Source organism: Antrostomus carolinensis, unplaced genomic scaffold, assembly GCF_000700745.2.
Source record: "Antrostomus carolinensis isolate BGI_N321 unplaced genomic scaffold, ASM70074v2 scaffold17413, whole genome shotgun sequence".
Taxonomy (NCBI): Eukaryota; Metazoa; Chordata; class Aves; order Caprimulgiformes; family Caprimulgidae; genus Antrostomus; species Antrostomus carolinensis.
Window position 1 is genome coordinate 66,831 of NW_010304681.1, and position 24,327 is coordinate 91,157.

A 24,327-nucleotide genomic window follows, 5' to 3' on the forward strand; every position below is an offset into this window, starting at 1 on the left:
AGGCTTAATGCTGAAATCCTCGCGTTTCTACTTTCCTATTTTGCATTGTTCAGAAGTCTTCCCCGGTCTGTTATCTCTGTTTGACATCGGCAAAAGTAAGAAAAAGCATTTGAGTCAACAGGAAATAGTGATGTGAAAGCCTTTGCAGCAGCGGCAGCCACATGAGGAAATCGTGTTGCACCATTTCTGGACTGGCATCGAGTTGAATAAAGCCACAGACAGAGAAATTGTTACTGTAAATTAAAGAAACACTTGGAGGAAACAAACACAGTCTGTGGGATCAGGTGGGCTCATTTTGAGGCTGGCCTACATCTAGCGATTAGCCTTGCCAACTTCAGTGCAAGAAAACTTGTTATTTTTTTAATTTATTTGTTTACATTTCAGTTTGCCATCCCTATTTGTTCACCTATTAGCAGGGCAGGGGCTGTTGGAAACACATACTACATCCTAAGCACAGTATTTGATAGCAATTACATATTGTTGTCTTAGCAGGGTGTTGGTGGGGCTTGAAGAGCCTCTGATTGCGAAAGCCACTGGGTGGGACAATCCACACACTGGTTACTGCCCCTTGCAAACACAAGCACCCTCTGAAATCCAACTCAAACATCACTTTAGTCCTTTGTCCCCACCAGCTCAACTAGAAAGCTGTTTTGAACCCTCATACCTTTCCTCCTCATTGCCACAGAGGGGAAAAGAAAATCCAGATTTTATTAAAAAAGCATCCTTTCCCTCCTCATGCCCCAAAAAGGCCAGTGGAATGGCTAACTTCCATCCTCTTCTAGTTAAGAGTCATAGCTGATGTCCATGTACAACCCACACAAGACCAAAGACCCCTGAAGACACCTAGGGCAAGAGTTTCATCTCCAATCACAGGCTTTCGTGCTACATAAATGGGAGAGGGCAGCATCACTGCTCCGGTTCAGGCAGCGTGGAGGGAGGAGACGGGGAGGAACAAGCGATTCCTACATGCAGACATGGAAGAAGATAACAGCAAAGCTGCCTCCCCTACCTGCTGCCCCACAAGAGCTGCTGTGCCAAGGGCAGCATGGAGGCCAGAGAGGACTTCTCTCAAGAGAGTAATTGGTGGAGGTTCAGGAGACCCACTGGAAAACACCAACAGGCCTCTCCAGCCTCCAGAGCCACCAGGAATAGGCTTAGACAAGCTCTGCACATCCCTGTCGCAGCAGAGCTCTCCCAGGCACTGCTTCTGCCCACACTGATTCCTCGGCAGGACGAGGAGCTGAGCCATCCCACCAAGGACTCATCCCAGCAGTAATTTCACCCAAGCCTCCTCTTTAGCTGACAGCTGCTATATAAGGCAGCATCTGGAGGATATGGAGACCTGGTTAAATGCCATTTAGAGCAATGGTCCAATATTTCCAACCCCCAGAAAAGAAATTGGCCTGGCTCAGGAATTCCACTAAGTTTGCATTTCATCTTTTTGAAAATAATGAGTTCACTGAAGCCAAAGGGTTTCCCCAAAAAACCAGTCATTTTTCACTATTTTGGCAGTTTATGCTTTGCAGAGCAGAAGGCAGGCTTGCAAAATTATCTCCATACAGAGACAGCTGTGTCACTGTTTCCCAGCAAAAGTTTATTCTTTCCAAAAAGAGTTGCAGGGCTTAGGGAGCTTGCAAGCAATTTATTACAAGATAATTACAAGAGCTGGCAGGCTCCCTCAGTGCTCCCAATGTTCCTGTTCTCCCTTCGTGGTCCACAACCCCCACACAAAGCAATCTGCCTTCGGTCTCCCTGGGAGCGTGCAAATAAACCGTGCTGTCTCAGTACTGGCCTTCGGAAAGCCACATGTCCAACTCTCCCAGCAGTGTGAGTGGCCATCCGTATCTGGGTCATCATGCCAAAGCACAGAACCCGGAGGAGGAATAATGAACAGATTTGTTTCTTAATAATCTTCATAGGAGTAATACAATCACGAGCCAGGCTCAGACCCTGCTCGGTGCAGAAATGCCTCCTCTCCATACCCGACCCTTTGACAAGGTGGCACCGCATCCTCGTGAGCTGCCGGCTGCAAGAGGTTTACAGGAGGGCAGGTTGCTCAGGGGGGGTATATCTGGCAATGTTTCAAAACTAGAGAGGATTGCAGGTGTCATAAGAGTGGGATCACCAAGAGGGAACTGCCGAAACAACCTTCGCACACACACGTGTGCACAAGAGCTCAAGCACATCTAGTGAGCTCACTCTCAAACTCCTGGGCAGTGTCAAAGCCACGCTCACCTGAGATGGAGAAGACATTGACTTATGCTAGGTGAAGATTTGGTCCTTTGACTTCAAATCAGAATAACTAACTATGTCAAGCAGAGGAGAAAAAAAACCCCACTTCCACGCTGTGCTTGCTCAGCTGGAATTACACGTACGTGTTAGTGACGCTTCTTAAACACGGCCGCAGCGGTGACTTCCACGGCACCTGCCACCGCTCCGCTCGCCGCCGCGGCCCAGGACTCCCAGACGAACAAGGCGGCAGCAGAAAGGCGGCAGGTTTTACAGCCAGCTGCTCGCTGATTTTTGGTGCTCTGTTAGCCCTTTTACCTCTCTGCTTCAGTGATTGCAGAAGTAGATGCCAGCCTCAGGAACTGCTTCTGCCCAGGAGAAATCAAGCCACAGCAAGGGAACGTGTCACAGATGGCACATACAGCCCCAGGGCTAGCGAGATGGGGGAGATCACCATGTGCGGTGCCACTTCTGAAAGGCTGACAAAGGGAACGTTTCTTTCTAGCGCTGTTTTCAGGGTGTTTTTTAGCCAGAAGGAGGTGCAGGGAATATTCAGCAAACTCAGAAAGGGAGCAAGGCACATGCAGCATCTCCCCAGGCTGGGCAGCTGGTGAGTGCGCTTCTGAGAAGTGGAGGTCACTTCCCCAGGCTGGGCTCATTTTTAGCTCCTTTCACAAAGAGTCGCTGGCGTCACTGTCACAGCCATAGGAAGGGGGCAGTTATCACCAGTTATTACTTACATCCGCGCTCTGCTATTTGAGAGCAGGCACAATGCAGGCTTTCCTACGCCGCGGCAGCAGCGAGGCACATAAACATCGCCCAGAGAATAACAAATTGGCTCTTGGCATTTGCATAAATAAACTCTGCGGGGTCCCTCGGGGTAAAGGCTGCCTCCCTCACGCATGTGTGCACAGCACGGTATTAACGCTGAGCTCATTCCAGAAGAGCTGAACAACGACAACCACAACCCAGGGTGAGCTGATGGGAGTTGTGGGTTCCCACCTGCCCCAGAAACAAAACAAAACAAAACCAAAAAACCCCCCAAAAAACCCAAATCACAAATTTAACTACACCCTCCAAATTTCTGCCCCTGATTTCTTAACCATGTAGTTGAAATTTCAAGCTCACTGGCCAGACAGTTTTTGTAACTCACAAATTCAATCATTTCTCTGGAACAATGCATCCTTTGGGATACTGGAGTAAACCATACATGCATCCTTCCTCCTCATCCCCTCCCTGTAAGATGGTCTAATTCACAGCAGGATTACATGATTAGCTCATCTTATGACCAGAAACTTTTACTCAACATACATGCAAAAGGATGGCTTTTATCACTCTTTCATGTGTATCTGTTCCGTTAGAAACAAAACAAAAACCCCAACTAGAAAAAAACAACAACAAAAAAACCCCCCAAACCCCCTCATGTACTAGGTCAACCAATTAAATCATGTACAATAAAATGCCCGTGCCCCCAAAACCCCCTCATGTACTAGGTCAGCCAATTAAATCATGTACAATAAAATGCCCGTGTAATCTCAATTTAAAAAAAAAAAAGTAATCTTGGCTACCATTAAAACAAAATATCCAAAAATACAAAACAAATTGAAAGAAGAAATAAAATTAAATCTCTCCCTTCAGACCTTTTAAAATGGCATTCAAAGTTACATAAACATTCCTTCCCACATGAAAGATCAAAGAACAAAGGGCTGGCTAAACAGAGAGAGGAATAAATGGAGGGATAAGGAACTAGAATGTATCAAGCTATAGACATCACCCGTTAATCAAAGATTTATAGGACACCTGCACCCCTCAGCTGGCTGCTGGCATCGCGGTGTCTCAGAAGAGAGTAGCTCTGTGAAGATCATGCTCTTTTTACAGCCCTCAGCTCAGAAAAAAAGCTCCTGGAATTGCTGTTTCCAGTTTGGAGGGACCAATCCGAGACAGCTCTGGCCTGTTTTTAAAAACATGGAACTCTGCAATATCTGCTGGCTCCAGACTGTGCTGGGGAAGGCTAGAGACCTCTACAAGCTCAGCCAAAGGTCTTCATGAAAATTAAAGAGTGCTGAAACACCCAAAGGCCACTTGGAAACGGCTTGCTACAAGGCCTTTGGGGATCCATTCTCTCACCTTAAACACCACCTGGAAAGCAATATGGATTCAAAGAGACCTTCAGAAACCTGAAGCACTACTGTGTCACACCTCAGCCAGTTACCTCTTCTCTAAAGCTTCAATTGTTTTGTGTTTTGGTTTTTTTTTTCCTCTCCTTCTCAATACTGACTGGCACCTGCTTGCTCAGGCTGCTTGTAACTTGGTTCCATTTTGATCCCTTTTTATGTCACAACTTCCTCAATTTTAAGTCCAAAGAAAAATATTCCTTTTGTATACTCTGGCTAACCATAGGCAACAGCATCTCCTTCAGCTACCCGTGCACTAAGCTTGGTAATTTAGTCTAACAGTTACAACCTCTGTCACAAGCCACTGCAGATGGAGGCAGATGTTTTCTCAGCTTCATAAAAATGCAAGTATCCAAAGTCCCTCAGCAACCAGGGGTGGGAAAGTTACACTCAAGCTACAACACGATGATGGCAGCTAACCCTTGGGTTCATATTTTCACTTCAGCTCATATCACCTCAACATGCAGCATAAGTGTGGACACCCAGCAAAGTTCACAGATAAAATCAGAAGGGTCAGTCTGATCTCATTTCATTTTCTGCAAGCAAAACCTCCATGCCTACAGAAAAAAAAAAAAAAATCCCTCAACCTTGTACACTCCTGCAAGGAAGAGACCACCACGAGATGTTACTGTGTGCGTCAGAGAGAGCCGAGCCTTTCAGACCAGACTTGCACACCTGGTTTACTGGCAACTTGGGCCAGCGTGTCAGCAAAGATGTCAGAGGTTTCTGGTGGATGTGAACACTGTGAAACCACAGAAAGACACAGTTTGGACCAGTCTCCCTTTATTCAGTGTTAGACAAGACATGAGCCAGAGGCAGGCAGAAACCACCTGACCCTCTTGTGGTCACAAAGCCAACGTGAGGGCACTGTGACACGTGCCTGTAGAAACCACACTGGAGAGCAAAGGTGGAGATAGGAAATTCCTTTGTACCTCCCTGTCCAATGGCCCCCCTAAAACCTAACTTGCCACCCCAGGGCCCCAGATAAAGCACAGCACAAGCTCCTTCAAACTTGACTTCAGAAGGAGACTGCAGCAAGCCCCCAGCTGAGCACCTATGTTTATAGCCAGAAGGCATGCTAGACTGTACCAAGCTTTTTGGAAAATGCCAGGCCTAGAAATAGGACAGCCCCATCACCATCTTCACTTGAATTTGACTGGCAGCAACAAAACTGAAGTGTGTGCTGGTCTTCCAGCACAATGGCTTGGGGCAACAGTCTCAGTGCTGCAGAACTGGGGAAAAAAGTCTCAATGCTTGCAGAAAAGCATCCGAGAAGTGCACTTGGCTGCTGGGTACATGCACATATTGAGTTGTGCCTCCCTGACATGCCAGAGAGGGAAGGCTGGGGGTTTAGAGCCTGGGAGATGATCAAAGCCATCCTCTCTGCTCCCAAAGGGCTCCCTCTCAGTGCCTTTCAAAGAGAACATCAAAGAGGCCCCACCACTTCCTTACCGCCCACCAGCACGCTCCAAGGCCTGTGTCAGGATGCTTGTTCATCTAACCAGAGCCCCAGGGAAGCTGCCGTTGCCTTTCCAGCCTTCCTCACCTTCACCATACCGGCCTCTGCCTTGGGACTGCCCTGTGCTCTACCCACTTGGTGACACTGGAGTGGGTGGTGGACAACCAGGCTGATGCTGGAGATCCCCTGGAGGGACTGTGAGCAAGGGACTCCAAGGACATACAAGGGCACCTAGAACTCTCCTCTGGCGTCCAGGGACCAACGGGTGGGTGAGCAGCCAGCCAGCTGCCATTGCTCAGTCCCATCGCTTTTGCTGGTGGCCACTCACTTGAAAATTATGCTCCTGCCAAAGGCTCCAGGTTAGCTCTAACACTTCCAGGAGATGAAATACAGGTTCACCTCCCTGAACACCTGGGTGATCCATGATGTTATGCCTGTGCTGACCCTGGGAGAACTGTTTGAGCACCTCAGGAACCAGCAGAGATGTGGAGAAACCCTCCCCTTCCATATTGAGGGCATGACATCAGCCCACAGCTTGTAAAATGGGTGGAAAGCTGCGTGTTGGACAGCATGCTGCCCTCGTAAAATGGGACCAGTTCAATGATGAGCTGCTCTGGAGTCCCTGGGCTAGTCCTTACTGGCTTCAATAGCACCCCTGCTAGCTATTATCTTGGAAGGACGCTTGTTACAGAAAATTGCATCCCTCTGCCAAGTTCTCGTGTCTCACTATTTTTGGAATGACACAGGCAGGCTCTGTGCCTGAGCAACTGTCAGCAAAGCCACAGGGAGAGCAGATCCATATAACGATCAGGCTAGCAGGGACAGTGCTAGAAACAGCATCGCTTGGGGGACAGACCCCTGGAAGCACCCTGCAGTCATGAGAAAAGGGATAAGGGCAATAAACATAAAACCCAGAAGCTATTTGACACTATTTGCATGGGAAGCTGATCTCCCCCAGCCCTTTCCATTCTCATGCATACGAGTGGAGACAAAAGGATTTAAAAGCAAACCACCTGTGCAGGAAGGATGGTTCCTAAACCCCAAAGAAGACAGGACCTACTTACTGCAAACTCATTTTAATTAAAACATTCCAGGATCCACATTCCCCAGGATTAAATTATTGACTTAGCTATTTATACATATAGTCTCTTTTGCCCATTTTAGGACAGTATTGTTGAGGTGTTGGATGACATCATTGTCAGGTAAAGGGAAATGAGCATTTTTTTGGTGCGTGTGACCCCTAACACAGGATCCACAGTTATCCCCAGGTCAGTCCCAGCACCTGTCAGCAATTCACAGATTACTGCAGCAGGAGCATAATCCTCTCTGACACTAAAGGATGATTCTAAGGCCTTAGAAAAAAGCAGAGGTAAATGGCTGAGGTCACATGGAAAGTTCCCAAAGCAAGGCTTTCAGTTAAAAAAAAATTAAAAAACATTAAAAACAGAGGTGTGGTGAGCAAGGAAGACCTCACACAGATGCAGCTGGAGCAGAACTCAAACTGCCCCCCCTGCAAGGCAGCAGCAGGACTCCTTCCATGCCTTTCACAGGAAAGGAATCTGGAGGTGCAAGTCCTAAATTGCCCCAGCCCAGCGCTGGGCATGCACAGGGCCCTGGCCAGCCTCTGCCAGCCTGCTGTGCTGCTGATATTTCCTCTTTAGGCTCTGAAAACTATGACCCATACCAGGCAGAGACAACCCTTGTAGCTCCTACCATCTAGTGGCTGCAGTTATTTCTCTGTGACAGAGCAAGGAGACTGGCTGGAGGTCAGACAGCCTCAGCCCACCCTGGGCAAACAAAGCAGCCCTTGCTAGCAGGTATCACTTGTGCTGCAGCTGAGACTAAATTATGACCACACTCAGCACAGAGGCAGCATAAGAATAGAGAAAACCTTTCTGGAAACCATCAACAGCTACTGGTAGCACAGAAAAACCTCAGCTAGCTCTAAAACGGGACTGTTTAGCAAGACCTTCTTGCTCTCTCCAGCTCCCTGAAAGGAGGGTGTAGAGAGGTGGAGGTGGGTCTGTTCAACCAAGGAACAAGTGACACGACAAGAGGAAACGGCCTCAAGTTGCACTAAGGGCAGTTGAGACTGGATATTAGAAAGAATTTCTTTCCTGACAGGGTTCTCAGGCATTGGAAGGGGTGGAGGTAGAGTCCCCATCCCTGGAGGGATTGAAGAGTCGTGTAGACATAGTGCTGAGGGACATGGTCTAGTCGGGGGCTTGTCAGTGTTGGGTTCATGGTTGGACTCCACAATCTTAAAGGTCTTTTCCAATCCAGTCAATTCTGCAAAAACAGGTGAGCAAAAGCAGCAGCAATACAAATGAACTCGGGCAACACATTGCTGTTTCTGGTCCTCGTGCCAGCTGAGCTAATGCCAGATCACTGGCACTACACGACATCACAGTGTGCGGCACAGACATGCCCCGGGCTGTTTAAGTCAGCCCTAGGCTGCGTAAGTCAGAAGAGTTTGCTGGTTTGGGTGGAATATTATACAAGAGTCTGAATTCAAATGGTTTTGGATCCCGCCAAACCCTCAAACCCTTTGAGTGCTCTGTCCTCAAACTGCTGCAGCATTTCAGGTGCTTCCAAGGTCTTTCCTTTCCAGTTTCCACAATTTCCTCTTGAATTGGGCAGGGAGGTAGGGGGCATAACTCACCAGTGCCAAGCAGAGGGGATAATGTCTTCCCCTGAGCTCCTGAAGCACACCAGGACATAATTTAATTTACGTGCAATGAGACTGCTCTGCTGGCTCATACTGACCTTGGCACCTACCATAAGCCCCAGGTACCTTCCAGCTCAGCTACTACCCTGCCAGTTAGACCCAGCCTGTCTTGATGCATCTTAAGGGATCAGGCTCTGACTTTGCTTTGACAAATGGTAAAAGGTCTCAAAATGGCTAGTTCGTGAAAAACTCCTAAAGGCTGTCCCAGTAGGTCATTATTTATCCACAATCTCCACTACAGACCAGAGTCATGCTTTATTTTTCATAACATGAACTGTTAATACCACACTTTCAGAGCTTGGGCTGTAAGTGTGATACATGTGATGTGGTTTCCATGTGATTGCAAGTGAAACTAGGTCTTGTTTTCTGTAAACCCCCCCCAAATCCAAACACAAGAAAGTGCTTTGGTATACTTAAATATGGCTGCAGGCCGACATTTTAAATAAGTGGTTACTGGTATTTTAATACATATATATTCTATTCTTCCAGGTTCATGTTAATGGAGGGGCCAACCCAATGACATTAAAGAACAAGCAGAAACCCTAAGTACTGTATCAGCCTGGTTAAGCCCTCCTAGAAGGACTCTGTCCAGTGAATACCCTACTGTTGCAATCATTTTTCTATTATAGCACAGGGATTTAATTATGCTTTTATAGGCAATTTACATCTGGTTATTCTGGATTGAAGTGGGTGTTACTGAGTGCAGAACATGGACAAGAGACGCAATGAACCACATCAGCCTGAAATCTACTTTTTCTTTTGTAAACGCTTCCCTTTTTGGTTTTATTTCTTATTGGAGGGAAGTGGTTTCCTGCTACTGACAATCTAGATAATGAAGCAAAAGGGGATTCAAGTAAAAGAGGAATCTGAGAAAGACTGGAAATAGCAGGGTCCTGCTAGGAGAAGCACCACTCCCTTGGCACCTTTTCAGAGAGTGACCAGCTCTGCGTTCAGGGCAGCAAGGGCTGAAGGGTTCTTCACTCCTCTGAGGAGAAGCTGGTCCAGAAATTCCTGTTCCAGGCTGCTCTTGTGTTTAGCAACCTCCTTTTCATTTCCAGTCTAACTGTATCCATGGCCAGTCTAGACTCATTTAATCTCAGCCAGCATCTTCACAGCTTTGTTTCCCTCCTCAGTGTTTGACATCTGCAGACATCAATCAGATCCTCTTTTTGCTTTCAATTTGCTAGTCTAAACAGGCTGAGTTCTTCCCTTTTTTTCCCTTTTGCAAAAGACACTGCAATTACTTCATCAGCCCAGAAGACCTTGTCTGCACCCACAGCAGATTGCATTCATTTTTTGGACATGAAGACAGTACTAGCATTGGGACCTTAAATCTTCCCTAAGTTCATGGGAAATACTCCACACAGCCCAGGAGCACATTTGTTATTTTCACATCTCCATTGCAATTCAGTAAGTAAAGCCATAGCAAAGAGCACAGTAACAAGTGGCAAAACCCACTGCTATCCCACACCTGACCTCAAACTGCACACATCAATACTGGACTTTTCTGATATTTTTACATGAGAACTTCAGGAAAACCATTAAAATTTGGGCCCTGTGTCTTCATATCATGAAATAAAAGAGAAATAAACTCTCCTTGGTTAATAATGACAACAGTGAGCTTTAAGTTTTGTTTCTGCCATACAGCATAGCTGCCCTGTGAGCTGCATAAGCTATTAAAAAATAAATAAATAAATAAAATAAATCACCACCACCAAAACCCAAACCACCTAATTTCTATTAGGTGAGTCTACCCAAGGGCTCCACCCTAAACGAGCACAATTCTTAAGCTCCATAGCGGGCTGTTGCATCACCCCAGTGAGAAGAGAAATGGGTGGGTGGCAGGATGCATTTGTTTGCCTTTCCTCCCCCTCCCACCCCCCGCTAGTATTTTGGGTTTATGTAGGAGGAGTGAAGCCACAATTAAAAGAGCAAGTTTCTTCTACCTCTTCTAAGAGGAAAATAAGTTCTCTTACCACTTAGCAATGGAGAAAAAGCAATGGGAAAGGAGCCTAGGCAGTTTGGAAGAGTAACACTGCAGAAGATGCTTTGGTCCTAATAACAGCTTTAGCTCAGAGACTCCCAAACTTACCTTACTGGGACATGGCTGTGGCCACTGTCTCCATCAAAGCCACTCCTCCCCCCACCACCCACATCACAACAAGCTCTCACCCACATGCACGCACCAAAGGAGGCTCTAAGCTAGACAGGCAGCACATGTGCAGTCCTTCATTGAGGTAGACATACCACAAGTGACAGCAATGCTACAATTTCTCATCTACACCAGAAGAAATATCAACTGTGTATGGTTCTGATTCAGTGTCCACCCATGTCAGTAAGATCCTTTCCAGTAACCCCAGAAGGATCTTTCATTCAGTTCTGAGCAGCATACACAGGCTGGTAGAGACAGGAGGCTACCCCTGCTTCCACGCAGAATTCATTGAGTTTACAGGTGATTCAATGCAACTACAGTCCTGTTAAAATCCAGGTAGCCAGACAGCAGAGCTTGAGATCCCACAGCAACCAGAGGATGCTGCAGGTCTGTAGACATCTGCACAAATGCATTTGGAAACACTTAATGGCACAGAGATGTTTCTAGGGACAAAACAAAGAAAGGCTTCCCTGCTATTACCATTTTGTTAGGGACCTTAGAACACGCCAGGATTTTGTTTGCCAAATGCCCAGCAGATGTTAGGGGTGGAATACAGCAGAGTGCTCTGTTCACTCTTGAGCAGAAAGGTTTCTCCTGGGTTTAAGGTGGACATTTATAACAGGCTAGGGACCAAATGCACAGGAGAGTGTCTCTGTCCTGAACATGCTATCCAGTGCCAGGAGGAAGGCTGTTCACAGCCTGGGCTATACTTACAGGAGTCTGGAAGCAACAGTAGAGCTTGGTGAGGAATGGGTGGTTCCTTGCCAAGGAGAGGATGCGTTTCTCAGTCATAGTGCATTCAACATCATCATCTTGGAGAATGACGTCCTTCTTCAACACCTTCACTGCATAGAGCTGCCCACTCTCTTTCATCTTGGCAAGCATCACCTAAACCAGAGGAGGGTGAATCGCAAGGGCTGAGCCCTCAGTCTCTATGAGCAACACAGAGCCTTCTCACACCTTCTCACACTAGAAAGGTCAGCTATCTCATCATCAGGGCTTGTGGATACAAGTGAGTCAGCCTGTTCATATGGGCATCAGTGTACAATCAATGACACATATGGTACTGTCTGCAGCAAGCACCTCCGGAGAGAAATGCCCACACATGTTGCTCCAACATTTGATGCAGGGCTAGCCAGTCTAAACTCATCCACCGTGCCAGGGCAAAGCCCCTGAGCAGTGCCATCCATCCCACTTCTCTCCTCAGTTAACAAGTTCAAATGCACTATTTCACATTGCCTCTGTGGCAAAGCAGAGAAATGAACCCCCCCACCTCGCTGCATTTGAAATCACTGCCTTGTTGCCTTTAAAGGAAAAGTCTTTACATGCTTCAAAGAAATGCTGCCCAAACGAGTGTTAATGCACACGCTTGCAGCTTCTGGTATGGGCCCTGGCATGCAGCTGTTCCTTTGGTTGCTAACTTTTTTCTTTTTTGTGATATCCAGTTCTTCACTTTGCTGTCAGATTTCCTTCTCTTCCCTTTTCTCCCTGCTCTCTGTAACCAACCTGTTTGCACAAGGCATACTCCACTGGACAGCCTATGTGCCACATGATGAAATAATTTCATCTTCCTTGGAGCTTCTTAAAGAAGGAATCTATCCCCAAAAGAGCCAGGAATAACTCTCACCTTTCCAAAACTGCCCTTTCCCAACACACGAAGGAATGTTAAGTCTTTGATCCCAAGTTTGCTTGCTGAGCTTTCACTAACGTTGTTGGTGTCTTTCAGGCTGCCTTTTCCCTGGTGTCTCAAAGTAGATTTTGAAACCAGTTTCTGTGGAAGAAAGTGAATAAGTATCAGTCTACATAGAAATTGCCCTTTTGCCTCAGAGGTGTACACAAGTAGTCAACCTGCTACCAACCTGGTCAGATGCACTGTATGGCCACTGGAACAGAAGCACATTGGTACCACCACCCCACACAGCTGTCACGTGCGACTGGCCAACCTTGGCACTGCACAGAGCTGTGCTGAGATGTCAACACTGGTTCCTGACCTGGGCCTTTTAAGCTGTAAACCCATGGCCCAGCAGATCCAAGGGGCAAACCTGTCTCTCTCCATCTCACTCCCCAGAAAAATAAGACAATGAGTGTGGAAACCCAAGTCTTCCATCTAACATCAGAGTGAGGAGGACTGCATAATTCTGCAATATATGAAGTGCTGGCAAGATCTAGAACCCAAGCAGATTTCATCTGAATCTCTTAGGTTTCTACCTGATTTTAAGACTCTTACTCAAAGCCCAGTTCAGTGGGACCCAAACTTCAAACGTTTTCTTTCCCATAGCTGGGCTGCTGGCTTCCTCCACTGCTGTACATTCAATGGAAGGCTGTTCATTCCCACACCAGCAGCGAGGTCTCTGCATTTTCAGGAATTGTACCAGTATTAGCACACATTTCTAGAGCTTCTGTTTTTGCAGTATATGTAGATCAAGTCAACCTCCAGAGCCCTCTGCTCACAGCTCTCCAGGTATGAGTATGCATATAAACCACGAGGACTTTAGTCAGTTTAACAGCCCGAACAAAGTCACACGGATTTCTTGAGCTCCACCTTGTGACTACTTGGGTGTAAAGCAAAATTCTCCCTGTACAGACGACTTGGCTCACTGCCACCGAAATGGCAACCCCAGCCACTGGGAAAAACCAAGAGCATTCAGGACATCACCCAACAAAACTTCCAACAGATTTAAGCTTATAACACAGTTGACCACTTACCTAGAGCCTTTAGCTCACAACTAATGAGAAGACATTGTTAACCATCAGCACAGATTTTTATTTTCCTGGTTTCATCTCCTTTTTATGTGCAGATTATGCAAACAACAAATGTTAACGAGGGCAGATTTTTAAAGAACTGAGAAATGAGTGCGGGACTTGTGTTTCCCTGTAACTCCCAGGATAACTGTCCCTCTGAACTGCTACAGCATGAGGAGTGCAGATAAAGTCTCGTTTGCTACAAACCAACTGAAATGAAAAAGGGCAGCACAACTAACGAGCAGGCTAGGCTGATACAGCATCATGTGGTCAATCGATGTACTGACTAACTCTATGACGAGATTTATCAGGACTGGCAAGCATGTTTTGGGTTTTAATATTTTCTTTTTGGTCCAATAAAAAGAAATAGACCAACATTTTATTATGGGTTACTGTGGCTTCAAGCAAACTCACTTTTCAAAACTGCTAGTGAAGGAAACGTGATGAAAAGTTGTTATCAAATGACAGCTCTGATTTCTATTACCCTTTATGGGCATTTTCACTCGAGCTCTTACAGTGTGTTTTAAACTCTCAGAATAGACTTAGATATACAGGCTGGAATTTTAGGATGCCTTAAGTACTGACAAGCAGATATTGTACACATATGTCCCCAATCCTGCTTAACAAGCTCATTAGGACCCTGGCTTGGATGGTAAAGACCAGAGATGTGTTGACAGGGACCACAGATTTCAGCTGGGGAAACTATAGTGAAGAGAAAAACGGTCTCCCCAAAATCACTCAGAAAAACAGTGACAAAGCAGGGAAGAGAACCTAGGCCTCTTGCTGAGCTTTTCTTACACTATTCCAAGCCACATATGCAGACAGTGCATTTGTGTTCCCAGGAAGGGTAAAAAAAAAAAAGGCATGGCATGAATTATATTGATCATTAATTAGTCTGGGGTCTTATTCTCCTCTCATCCATGCCAAACAGATGAAAGAATCAATGGAGTTACACCACTGTGAAACATAAGCAGACAAGAAAGCAACATCTATAGACTAAAGCCTTCGCCAGGGTAAATCTGGATATAAGACATCCATTTCCCAGGTGAAATCTTTGCCACAAGCCACAGACAGTAACAACCTACTCATACAATCCACCACCCAACACCATCTGCCATAACTGAAGTCTCTGACTTCTCCTGCACCCATATAAAGACTCAGCTGTAACTCACCGAGTTTGGGGAAATGCTTCCTGGTTGCAGACCCATGCATGCCAAGGTTTTAGCAAGTTCTGCTGAGTTCACCCCACAGTTCGGTGCAACGTTTGCTTGGCATCGGATGTGGACGTTCATTTTACAGACTGACAGGGTGATGGTAGAGATAGAAAGTAAAAGCAAAGGAACAATTAAAATAACTTGCAGGGATTTATTGCTGAGAAATAATTTAGTAATTCTGCTTCAGGAAATATACCCAATTGGATCTACCCTGTGTCTTTAAGCTAAAAGGATTTTTGCCACTGATTTCAGCAGAAACAAAATTAGGACTCTCATAAGAGAATAAACTCCTGAAAAATCAGGAATATACCCCAAACTCTCCGAGCAGGATGCTACATTGCCTGAAGCTATTCATAAGCTTGTTTGTCAGGCATATAAATACCTTTGCAGCTATGTCTGCAGGTAAAATTAGGATTTATAAAGCCACAGAATTCACAGCAAACTTCCCATGCATTTGCAGGTATCTAATTTTAAAGATATTAGTGGGAAATGAAAAATCTTTCTCGCTCTCACTCACAGACTCACATACACCCTCTTGTGGGAGATGAAGGTAAATGGGAACTGTTTGTTACCCACAGGATTTTACAGTCTGGATCACTGAAACCAAAGTGTAACACCAGGACATGCTTTGCCATCAATTAACAGCAGGCCAGACAACCTAAAGCAATGACTCTTTTTTCCCTCCAGATGCCTTTTCATTACCTTATCTCACTAGCTGAGGAAAAGCCATCAGGTAAAGGGAACAATGACTGCAGAAAGCAGTGATACCCAGGAATATTTTCAATAATGCCAGTTAAACAAAGCTGTGCTAAGACTGCAAAGTAGAGTCCTTCTGGAAGAACTGAGATTAAGACGTAGATCAGTGTTTTTGTTAACTCTTGCAAAGATGAACATTCATTGCTCAGAGTTCTCTTGAAGGTTGTACAAATCAAGCCCACACAGAGTCTAAAAATATATGTATTTTGTGAATAAGCTGCTCACTTTTACACTGTAGGCCCTGTCGCATGATTCCCCAGAGCAGGGAACCGCAGTGGTCACAGAAAGTCGGGACTTTGTAGTTGTGGACGCTGAACTTATGAGGAATGTTGATTCCAAATCTCTGTTCTGTCACCTGAAGCACCAAAAGAAAAGCACAGATTTAAAATTCAAATACATATGTATAAGCTCATGTTCATTTCCATCCAAGTATTTAAGTGAAAAACTATGAAAATAATTCCAGCTCAGAAAATGTCCCAATCCATCACCTAGCTGAGGTTTACTGCCAGTGATAACTGAGTGACCAGCCTTATCCGCTGCGAGCCTGCTCTGTTCTTTCTACTCTCCCAAGTAACAAGTGATAGCACAGGATGAAATGGCCTCAAGCTGCGCCAGGGGAGGTTCAGATTGGATATCAGGAAAAATTTCTTTACTGAAAGGGTTATCAGGCACCAGAACAGGCTACCTAGGGAAGTGGCTGAGTCCTCATCCCTGGAGGTATTTAAAAGATGGGTAGACAAGGTGCTCAGAGATATGGTTTAGTAGTTGACAGGTACGGTTGGACTCGAACTCAAACATCTTTTCCAACCAAATGATTGTATGGTTTCCTTGTCAGTCAGGCTGGACTACTTGACAAATCAGATTTTAATAAGGGTTTTTAATAAATCAGATTTTTAATAAAATTGCCTAGCCAATTTTAAATTCTTAAAGCCAAGTTAGAATTAGAAGTGTGGATTATCGCATCACAAACCTATCACAGTGAAGTGTGACATATAAATTATGTTAGCCACAGCATTTTGTAACTAACTAGTTTTCAAATTATTAACTTGCATACTATGTGCAAACACGTAACTTCAGGTCAAGCTGTTGATTTTATTAAATTTAATACAGAATAGTTTTCCCAGTTCCTCCTAAAATTCTCATTCTTCTTCTTGCTCTCCTTGTTATTATCATTCTTTCATTTCAGGCCCACATTTTGCTTTACCGCTTGCTCTCGTCCCCTTTTTAACCTTGTTGTTTTCAACAGTGAATCATGCAGATCTCAAAGACACCTTAGAAAATGTTAGATCTGCTGAAGAAACCCATCCCCATTGAACCTCTCCATTACTTTCCGTTTTGTGTCACAACATGCACATCCTGGAAGACTGAGGGGCAACCCATAACTTCACAAAAAAACATCAGGTGTGTGACTGAAACAGTGAGTTTAGAGTGACTGGTGTCTCCTCACCTTTGTCTTCTTTTAAAGTAGCTTAGAGGTGTTATAAACCCTTCACAATCCTAAAACAGCGGTGAGGAGACTCACCATTTAACTTGCAGTTTAGCCCTCAAGCATTTTAACTTATTTTCATCTGGTTTGGCAAGGGGTCATTTTAAGAAGTCTAAGCTCAGCAGATTGAAGGCAAGAAATAATGAGCAAAGGCAACTGCTTATCTGCACTGGAAAGAAGGTTTCTGCGTGGCACACAATACAGAGCTACCTCCCAATTAAAAGTATTTCAATTGAATTTTCCTGAAACAGTTATTAAACAATTTCCACTTACAGAAACAAGACATGCAACACACAGGACAGTGTTAGGTAGGGATGTTACTCCTGTCAAGTACAGCCAAAACTAGCAAGGAAGAAAACTCAGAAACACAAGTTATGCAAGGGCTCTTTATTACAATATAAATTATTTCATAGAGTAAAGGTATGAAGCAATGAACACTTTAAATTAACAGAAAATAATAAAGAGGCAGAACAAAGACCAGTGGTTAGATTTTAAAGCCAGAGAAATCCACATTAACAACTGGGCACCAAATTTTTATGACAACACAGTTAATCACGAAAGAAAATTACCAAGGAAAACAGTGAATTGGCTATTTCTTGATGTCTTCCAATGAAGACACCATGCCTTCCTAAACTATGTGCTAGCCCAGACAGTTACTGGAATTAACAGAAGAACAGCCAGAAGATATTGCATGGCCTTTGTGCATGTCCTTACCACTCTTCATCGCTTTAAAAATCTATGAACAAAGATAATACAGAGTAAATTAGCCCAGCCAGTTACTGGAATTAAAAGAACAACCAGAAGATGTTGCATGGCCTTTATGCATGTCCTTACCACTCTTCCTCACTTCAGAATCTATGAACAAAGATAATACAGAGTAAATTCTATTACAGGACAACCCCAGCAACCCAGAAAACCTTAAGATTCACAAATTATGATGACCCCAAATAACCACCATGACTTTACCTTGAGATCGCTCTTGTTAGTATTGTTTTGGCACGTGCAAGCTGTAACAATTAGATGATGGCAGCGCTTGTGTACAACACAGGTGCATACTAGAAAATAAGAGAGGCATGCTGAAAAGAGTTGTGGAAAGACTCAGAACACATCAACCCATTAGCTATATCATCAGGACACAATAAAGATGTGAAAAATAATTGGTGGCTTAGAATTTCCAAAATCTTGTTACAGATCTGGAGATGTATCTCCAACCCACTGCAACAGAAATTCTGCACTGAACCATTCACACAGCCTAGAAAACAACTGTCTATACAAAATACGTGTGGTGCCCACAGAAATAACTGTGTGATTTCACAAATGAACTAAAAAAAAAAAAAAAATGCTGTTGAAATTATCCAGTGGAGAGCATTTCTCACAACATACACAAACAATATGACCTCAGAGGTCTGAAATATCAAAAGCCATCCCTACAGCTGAGTGGCACAGTGTCTCTTACACTGCATACCCAAGTGAGTCCTGCCCTGGTGAGTTTGTCATTCAGGCTCACTGCAACACTTGGACCTGGGGAGCTGGATAACTGCAGCAGAAATGTGCTGTTCCTGGCCTAATTAGACAGTCCCCATCAAGAGGGCTAATCAGCCCTAAGGCAGAGTTGGGTTCTCTCCAGGTCTGAAGCTAGCTTGGCTGGAAGGAACTTGGATCTCTCCACTCCATAACCCAGCGTGCACCACAGACACCACTAAGGGCCATAGCTACTGTCTACATAAGGAGATTTTTTTCATGGAAACTGTACGTTGCAGATGTGTTGCAGGGTCCCACACTACTCTGGTTGTTGCTTACTCAAGCTTGCACTCCTAAGTGTCTATCCATAACATTCACTATCACCCAGGAACTTTATGCAGGATATTGATTTTGTTTACACGTAGCTTCCTTTCATACGAGGACACCAGTGCCCTACTCTATTGCACAAGAAACAGGCGGTGTTAGGAGGTTATGAGTGACCATACACCTGTGAGGCAAGTCATAAAATAATAAAAATAAAATCTTACCATAGAAAAAGGGAAAGGAAGAACAATAATTAAGTACAAACAAGCACCACATACACCTATACAGCCATTCAGCCAAAACACACATCCAGACAAAAGTGCTGTGCCAGCCCGCAAGGTTGCCCTTTGAAGTCACACCCCTAGTTTCACTTTGTTGAACCACAAAGGTGGAGAAAGGAAGAGGGTGGCCATTCCAGCGGGATACTTTGTGTCCCAATACCAGCTGAACACTGTCCTGAAGGGACCCTGCACCTCTCAAATCTTGCTGGGTGTTATATGGACTCAGCAACTCAGTGGATCTGCACAGGAGGGAAAACTGTGGGTGAAACACAGCAGCCAGACCCCATGGTGTTTGCAGGAATGTAGGTGGTTGCTCCTGCCTGCATGCATGCAAGCTGTCAGCCTGACAGCTGCTCAAATGCACAGTTCTGGCTGGCTGAGGAGGAAGAGGAGTGGTGACTTCAGAGAAGGTTGTAACCACAGGATGTCCCAGCAGCACAGGAGAGCGCTCCTGCGATAGCACAACCTACACACCCACGCACCGTGCAGGAGCAGAGCACCTTACCTTGGCACTGGTATCCCTGCTTCCCAAACACGCCCCTGTTCAAAACAAAGTATGAAGAGAGTTTCACATCAGAAAGCCAGTTTTCTTGCAGATCGTTTACAGAAGAGAGAAAAAAAATGCAAGAGGATCCCAAACAACCAGATCCCCAGAGTGAAACTGCCCAGCAATAATGGTGCAATTCAGCACAGGGGTGTGAGAGTGTAACAAAGCACTACAAGGGCCGTGGCTTACAGGACAGGTTGTCCCCATGCATGTTATTCCTCATATTCCCCCTCACTCTAGTTTCTGAAACACCTCACATTATTACAACACACACCACACTTATTACATTAGTCCCAGCAGCCCACACCCTGTTATTATCTCTCCCACTCCATGCTCTTTTGAGATATATCTAAGATTTTTTCCCTGCTCTGCCTACTCCCTGACACGGATCACCCCACACCTCACACCTCTGATGGCTTTTCTGTTATCAGGCATTCTCTCTAATCTTTCAAGTAACTGGTTTTTCTCAGTATAATTTCAAAGCTCCGCTCAAGTTAGTATCTGGGGTCTTTCTTCAGATTGCCTGGGTTACTTTTTGCCTCCCTGAAATAATATCTACACTCACAAGTGAGGAACACTGTCCCATCCCCATACCCTCCCAGTTTGGTTCCAGCATCCAAGATACTCATCACTTCTGGCCTCTCTGCAGAAGACTCCAGTTTGCAGCATAAATATACCCTGCTAAGCCTGATGGTCAGTGGGAGTCATGTCAGTGGTCCTTAGTAAAGGGCTGGGTAACTGATTCAAGATCAAGGGTGGCACATCAGTCCCCTAAACTGGTGTGAAGCTGCACTCCACCGCATTTGAGCTGTTCTTACCAGATGAACTCCCTGCAGTGCGAGCAGTACGTTGGCTGTCGCAGGTAGGTAGCCATGAATTTGTGCCCGTTCACCTGATGCACTCGCCTTCGCATCGCCCGCTGCCGCTTCCGAGTCAGGTTCTTAAAAATTCGATCCCTCTGGAGGGTCCCTGTGCAGGGGGGAGGGGGAAAAAAACAACCAAAACCACAACGAAACATTAACATTATCACATAGATTGATAACACATTATTGCTCCTGGTTTTGCTATGGCACAAAATGCTTTCAAAGGCCACAATTACATCCCTGGTTTAGAAGCTGGGGGACTACGGTTCAGAATGAGGACAGCATCTGGGAGGGGCAAGGAAGTTAATTGCAAAGGCCCCTTTAGCTCAAAATTACATTCTTCATCTAGAAATAACTGCCTCTTCCCATCTTCCTCTCACTCCTCTCCCAGGTTGAGACATGTTACTAACCCATTAATTCACAAGCTGTAAACAGACCAGAAGTTCAAGGCTAATGAGTTGTTATAACTCACAGTTTTTTGAGCAATAACTCCTGAAAACATTACCTGTGCAACCAACTGACCAGCACTCCACTTGCTGAGACAAAGCAGTGCTTTGCTTGGTGAACAGTGTTCATCCACCTTCGATATTCTCATGCTACACTTCTGTGCCACCATTTGTAGTGATTTTGCTTCCCCTCTTGGATAAAAAGACACAGCCTAATTTTTCAAGGACCGTTGGTTGTTTAGTATGTGCCACTCAGCTTTCTTTAAAGAGCTCATCTTCCAAAGGGCAGACGGTATTTTATAGTTCTGCCCAAGAACTGTTGACATTCAAATCTGAATTGCCTCAAAATTTAATTTATTTTAAAAATAAATTAGACTACTTTGGTTAGAAGGGACCTACAATGATCATCTAGTCCAACTGCCTGACCAATTCAGGGCTGACCAAAAGTTAAAGCATGGTGTTAAGGACATTGTGCAAATGCCTCTTAAACACTGACAGGCTTGGGGCATTGACCACCCCTCTAGGAAACTGTTCCCGTGTTTGACCACCCTCTTGGTAAAGAAGTGCTTCCTAATGGCCAGTCTAAGCCTCACCTGCACAATTTAACATCTATTAATTTAAAATCACTATTTAGTATCACCATTTAAATATTAATTTATTTTTTTTTTCTGACTTTAGCTCAGCCATGGAACAATTTCCTAGCAAAGCTCAATTTACACAAAACAAGTCACCCTTAAGAGGCAGAACTGAGCTCTAGATCAAGAAAGCCATTCCCATACAGCAGCAGCCATCTGACATGCAAATCACAGCCAGCTGGTCTCTGGGATCCTTGCACAGACTGGGTCAGACTCAAGTGAGCTTCCCAGATCAAAGCCTCATCTGGGGCACACTCACCTCAGAAGAAAGAAATGAAATTTGCAGTTTTCAAGGAAGTTGCTTTACCAAGTAAAGGTCCTGCTAACAAATGCATTTTAGGGACACACACTAGAGTCTAGAGGTGATTGTGCACCAATGTAAGTACTCAGGATTCGTGTTTTGAGCATGGACTGGATGCAAGACAAAAGCCAGCTACTGCCAAACCCTCTGCATGGATGTAATGACACAGGAAGGGACAGGAGGTCTGTAAACTTCCCACCCATCAGATCATCCCGGAGCAGTAGCTCAGCAGTGGTACCCAAACACAGCTGCTACCACACCACTTCATTTACCCCAAAAAAGGGGGCAGAGCATTTCCCTCCTTTCAACTAAGCTTTGTTGATTAACCACTGAGGGGAAAAAAAATAAAAATAAAAATTGGAAAAAGCTGTCAACCTGATCAAGGCTTGAAGTGTCAGAGTCCCACATCACAGGCGTGTTTCCCAGTCCTCTTTGTAGGAGTGGAGATAAGGGAAGCCATCCTGTCAGTGCTGAACCCAGCCACCTCAAAGGGCCGTAAGCCACACGATGTATTCTTCTTACTACACTTGCCACACAGGTTTAGAAGCAAAAGCAGCCATAAAGCTAAAGGCTGTTTTTTTCTCCCAGCCATTTGTGCATGTGTCCCCTCCACAGGCACTAAAAGAAACGTCCTATCTCATGACATAACTGCAACGTGGAGCACAGCTCAAGACAGCTTGCATTTATTTTTAAAATGGAAGCGCATGCTATAAATTAGGATTTTCCCATTAAAACACAAAAAAAGGATGTGGTGGGGATGATCCAAGCACTTAACAGAAACCTGCTTTCTTCACTGCAGAGCTTCAAGCAGCTGGGCAGAGAGACTGGTGCTAGAAAGCCTGTTCTCCTAGGGAAGTGCTTGAACATGTCTTTAATCCTCACTGGAGTCAACAGGACATGAGGGACCACAGGAATTGCCAGCCTGAATCAGAACTTTGGTCCATCTAGTTCAGCATCCTGCCTCTGTCAGTGGGCAACCAGAAACACACGACAGCAACATGGGAGGAACCCTGCAGCTGGGAGATAATTTCCTTCTTTCCCACATACAACATGTCATTTTGATCTCCAGAAGTGAGATATGATGTGCAGAGGTTTAATATCCTTTCTGAACATTCAATTATCATTGCACAGTTCCAATAGACTCATTATCAACTATAGGAAACATGTCAGAGAAGAACTTCAATAGTCAATAAGTTCATCCCCCTTCCCCAAAAGGAAGATCAAGAGCCAGTTGGTTTGTTGAGACCAAACTTCCTGCAAATTCAAGTGAGAATTAAAAAAAACAAACAAATAAATAAAATCCTTACATTATTACAGAATTTGCCCATCTTTAAATTCAAGAGAACATCTCCTTGATCTAGGTTTAAACATATGCTTAAGTGTTTTCCTGGATCAGGGCCAAACACCTCAACTAGCAAAGTATCCTCTCTTGGCATTCAGCACATACAGGAGAATTTCCAAGGCATGGAAAGGGAAGAGCAAGGTTTGTGAGTGGGTAGTGATCACATAAATAAATCACCTAAAGAAGCAATCCAGTTACCAGCTTGCTTCATACCAGCTGCTCCATTAGAAGCCCAACAGCTGATGACCTTTAAGTTCACGCACTCACATTTACCAGAGTTTAAGAAAATATGTTCCCAATTTAACTCGTGTAGTTTCTGGTTTTGTGACAGTTCCCCTCAATGATCAGCACGGGGTAATTGCCTCCCTGGTGCTCTCCCATGCAGTGAGCAGCCCACACGCAGCCAAGAACAAACCAGTCCTTTGCACCAGGAACATGGGACACTCGAAGGTGGCCCGCAAAGTCACTGAGTGGGACACTGATGTGTGTCTGTGTGGTTTGCCTGCCTTCAGAGAGAGTGCAAATCTGAAATGGTTCAGGAAGACCAAAAAATGACAGGCACTTGCTTTTTCATGAGTGGCAGGGGAAGCCTCCACGCTGCCTGCACTGGTGGATCATATCCACAGCCAGCCTTGAGCTTTCTCCTCTGTGTTGTATTTGGCCTCCAATTCCTGTTCTCCAGTCACCAGTATCTCATATGCACTGCAACAGCTTCCAGCTTACAGACCCACTCTTCATTAAAACACGTGCCACAAGTTTTTGTTTGTATTTTTTTTTCTTTAAACCATCACTCATATTTAAAACATTCCTCAAATTTCACATTTCCCCACACTACTTGGCTGCCACAGTACCCTGCTAATTCCTCCAGATGCTGCACATCTTCCAGGTGATCTTCACCCATGCTTATATTCACCCCTCATTAAATTATAGCAAATCTCAGTGTTATTAAGCAGGAGAGTGACTTCAGCAAGGCCTGGATTACTTTTCACATGCAACCAGCTCTTTTGGGTTCTGCTCTTTCCACTTCCTGGTGCTGTCTTGAGTGAAAAAGGGGAGACAGAGCACAGCACATCTTCAGCCACAGCTCAGGCCCAGGCGAAGCTGCAGGAGACCATCTACCACATGCTCTGGTGGATGGATCTACATACAAAACCACATCCCACAGGATAAATCCCTCTTTTCAGAGG

At 45.0% G+C, this 24,327-nt stretch overlaps 1 protein-coding gene across 1 annotated transcript in view; it reads right to left on the reverse strand.

The window, feature by feature from the left end:
• The window catches only part of LOC104522296 (protein kinase C eta type-like), a gene marked incomplete at its 5' end in the record, with an annotated part of 124,728 nt that overhangs the window by 51,253 nt on the left and 49,148 nt on the right, over positions 1-24,327 (reverse strand). The window contains 7 exon segments of the mRNA XM_010164538.2: positions 11,457-11,630; positions 12,370-12,513; positions 14,657-14,784; positions 15,680-15,809; positions 17,907-17,995; positions 19,512-19,546; positions 20,372-20,522. Coding sequence (XP_010162840.1) covers positions 11,457-11,630; positions 12,370-12,513; positions 14,657-14,784; positions 15,680-15,809; positions 17,907-17,995; positions 19,512-19,546; positions 20,372-20,522 — 851 coding nt within the window.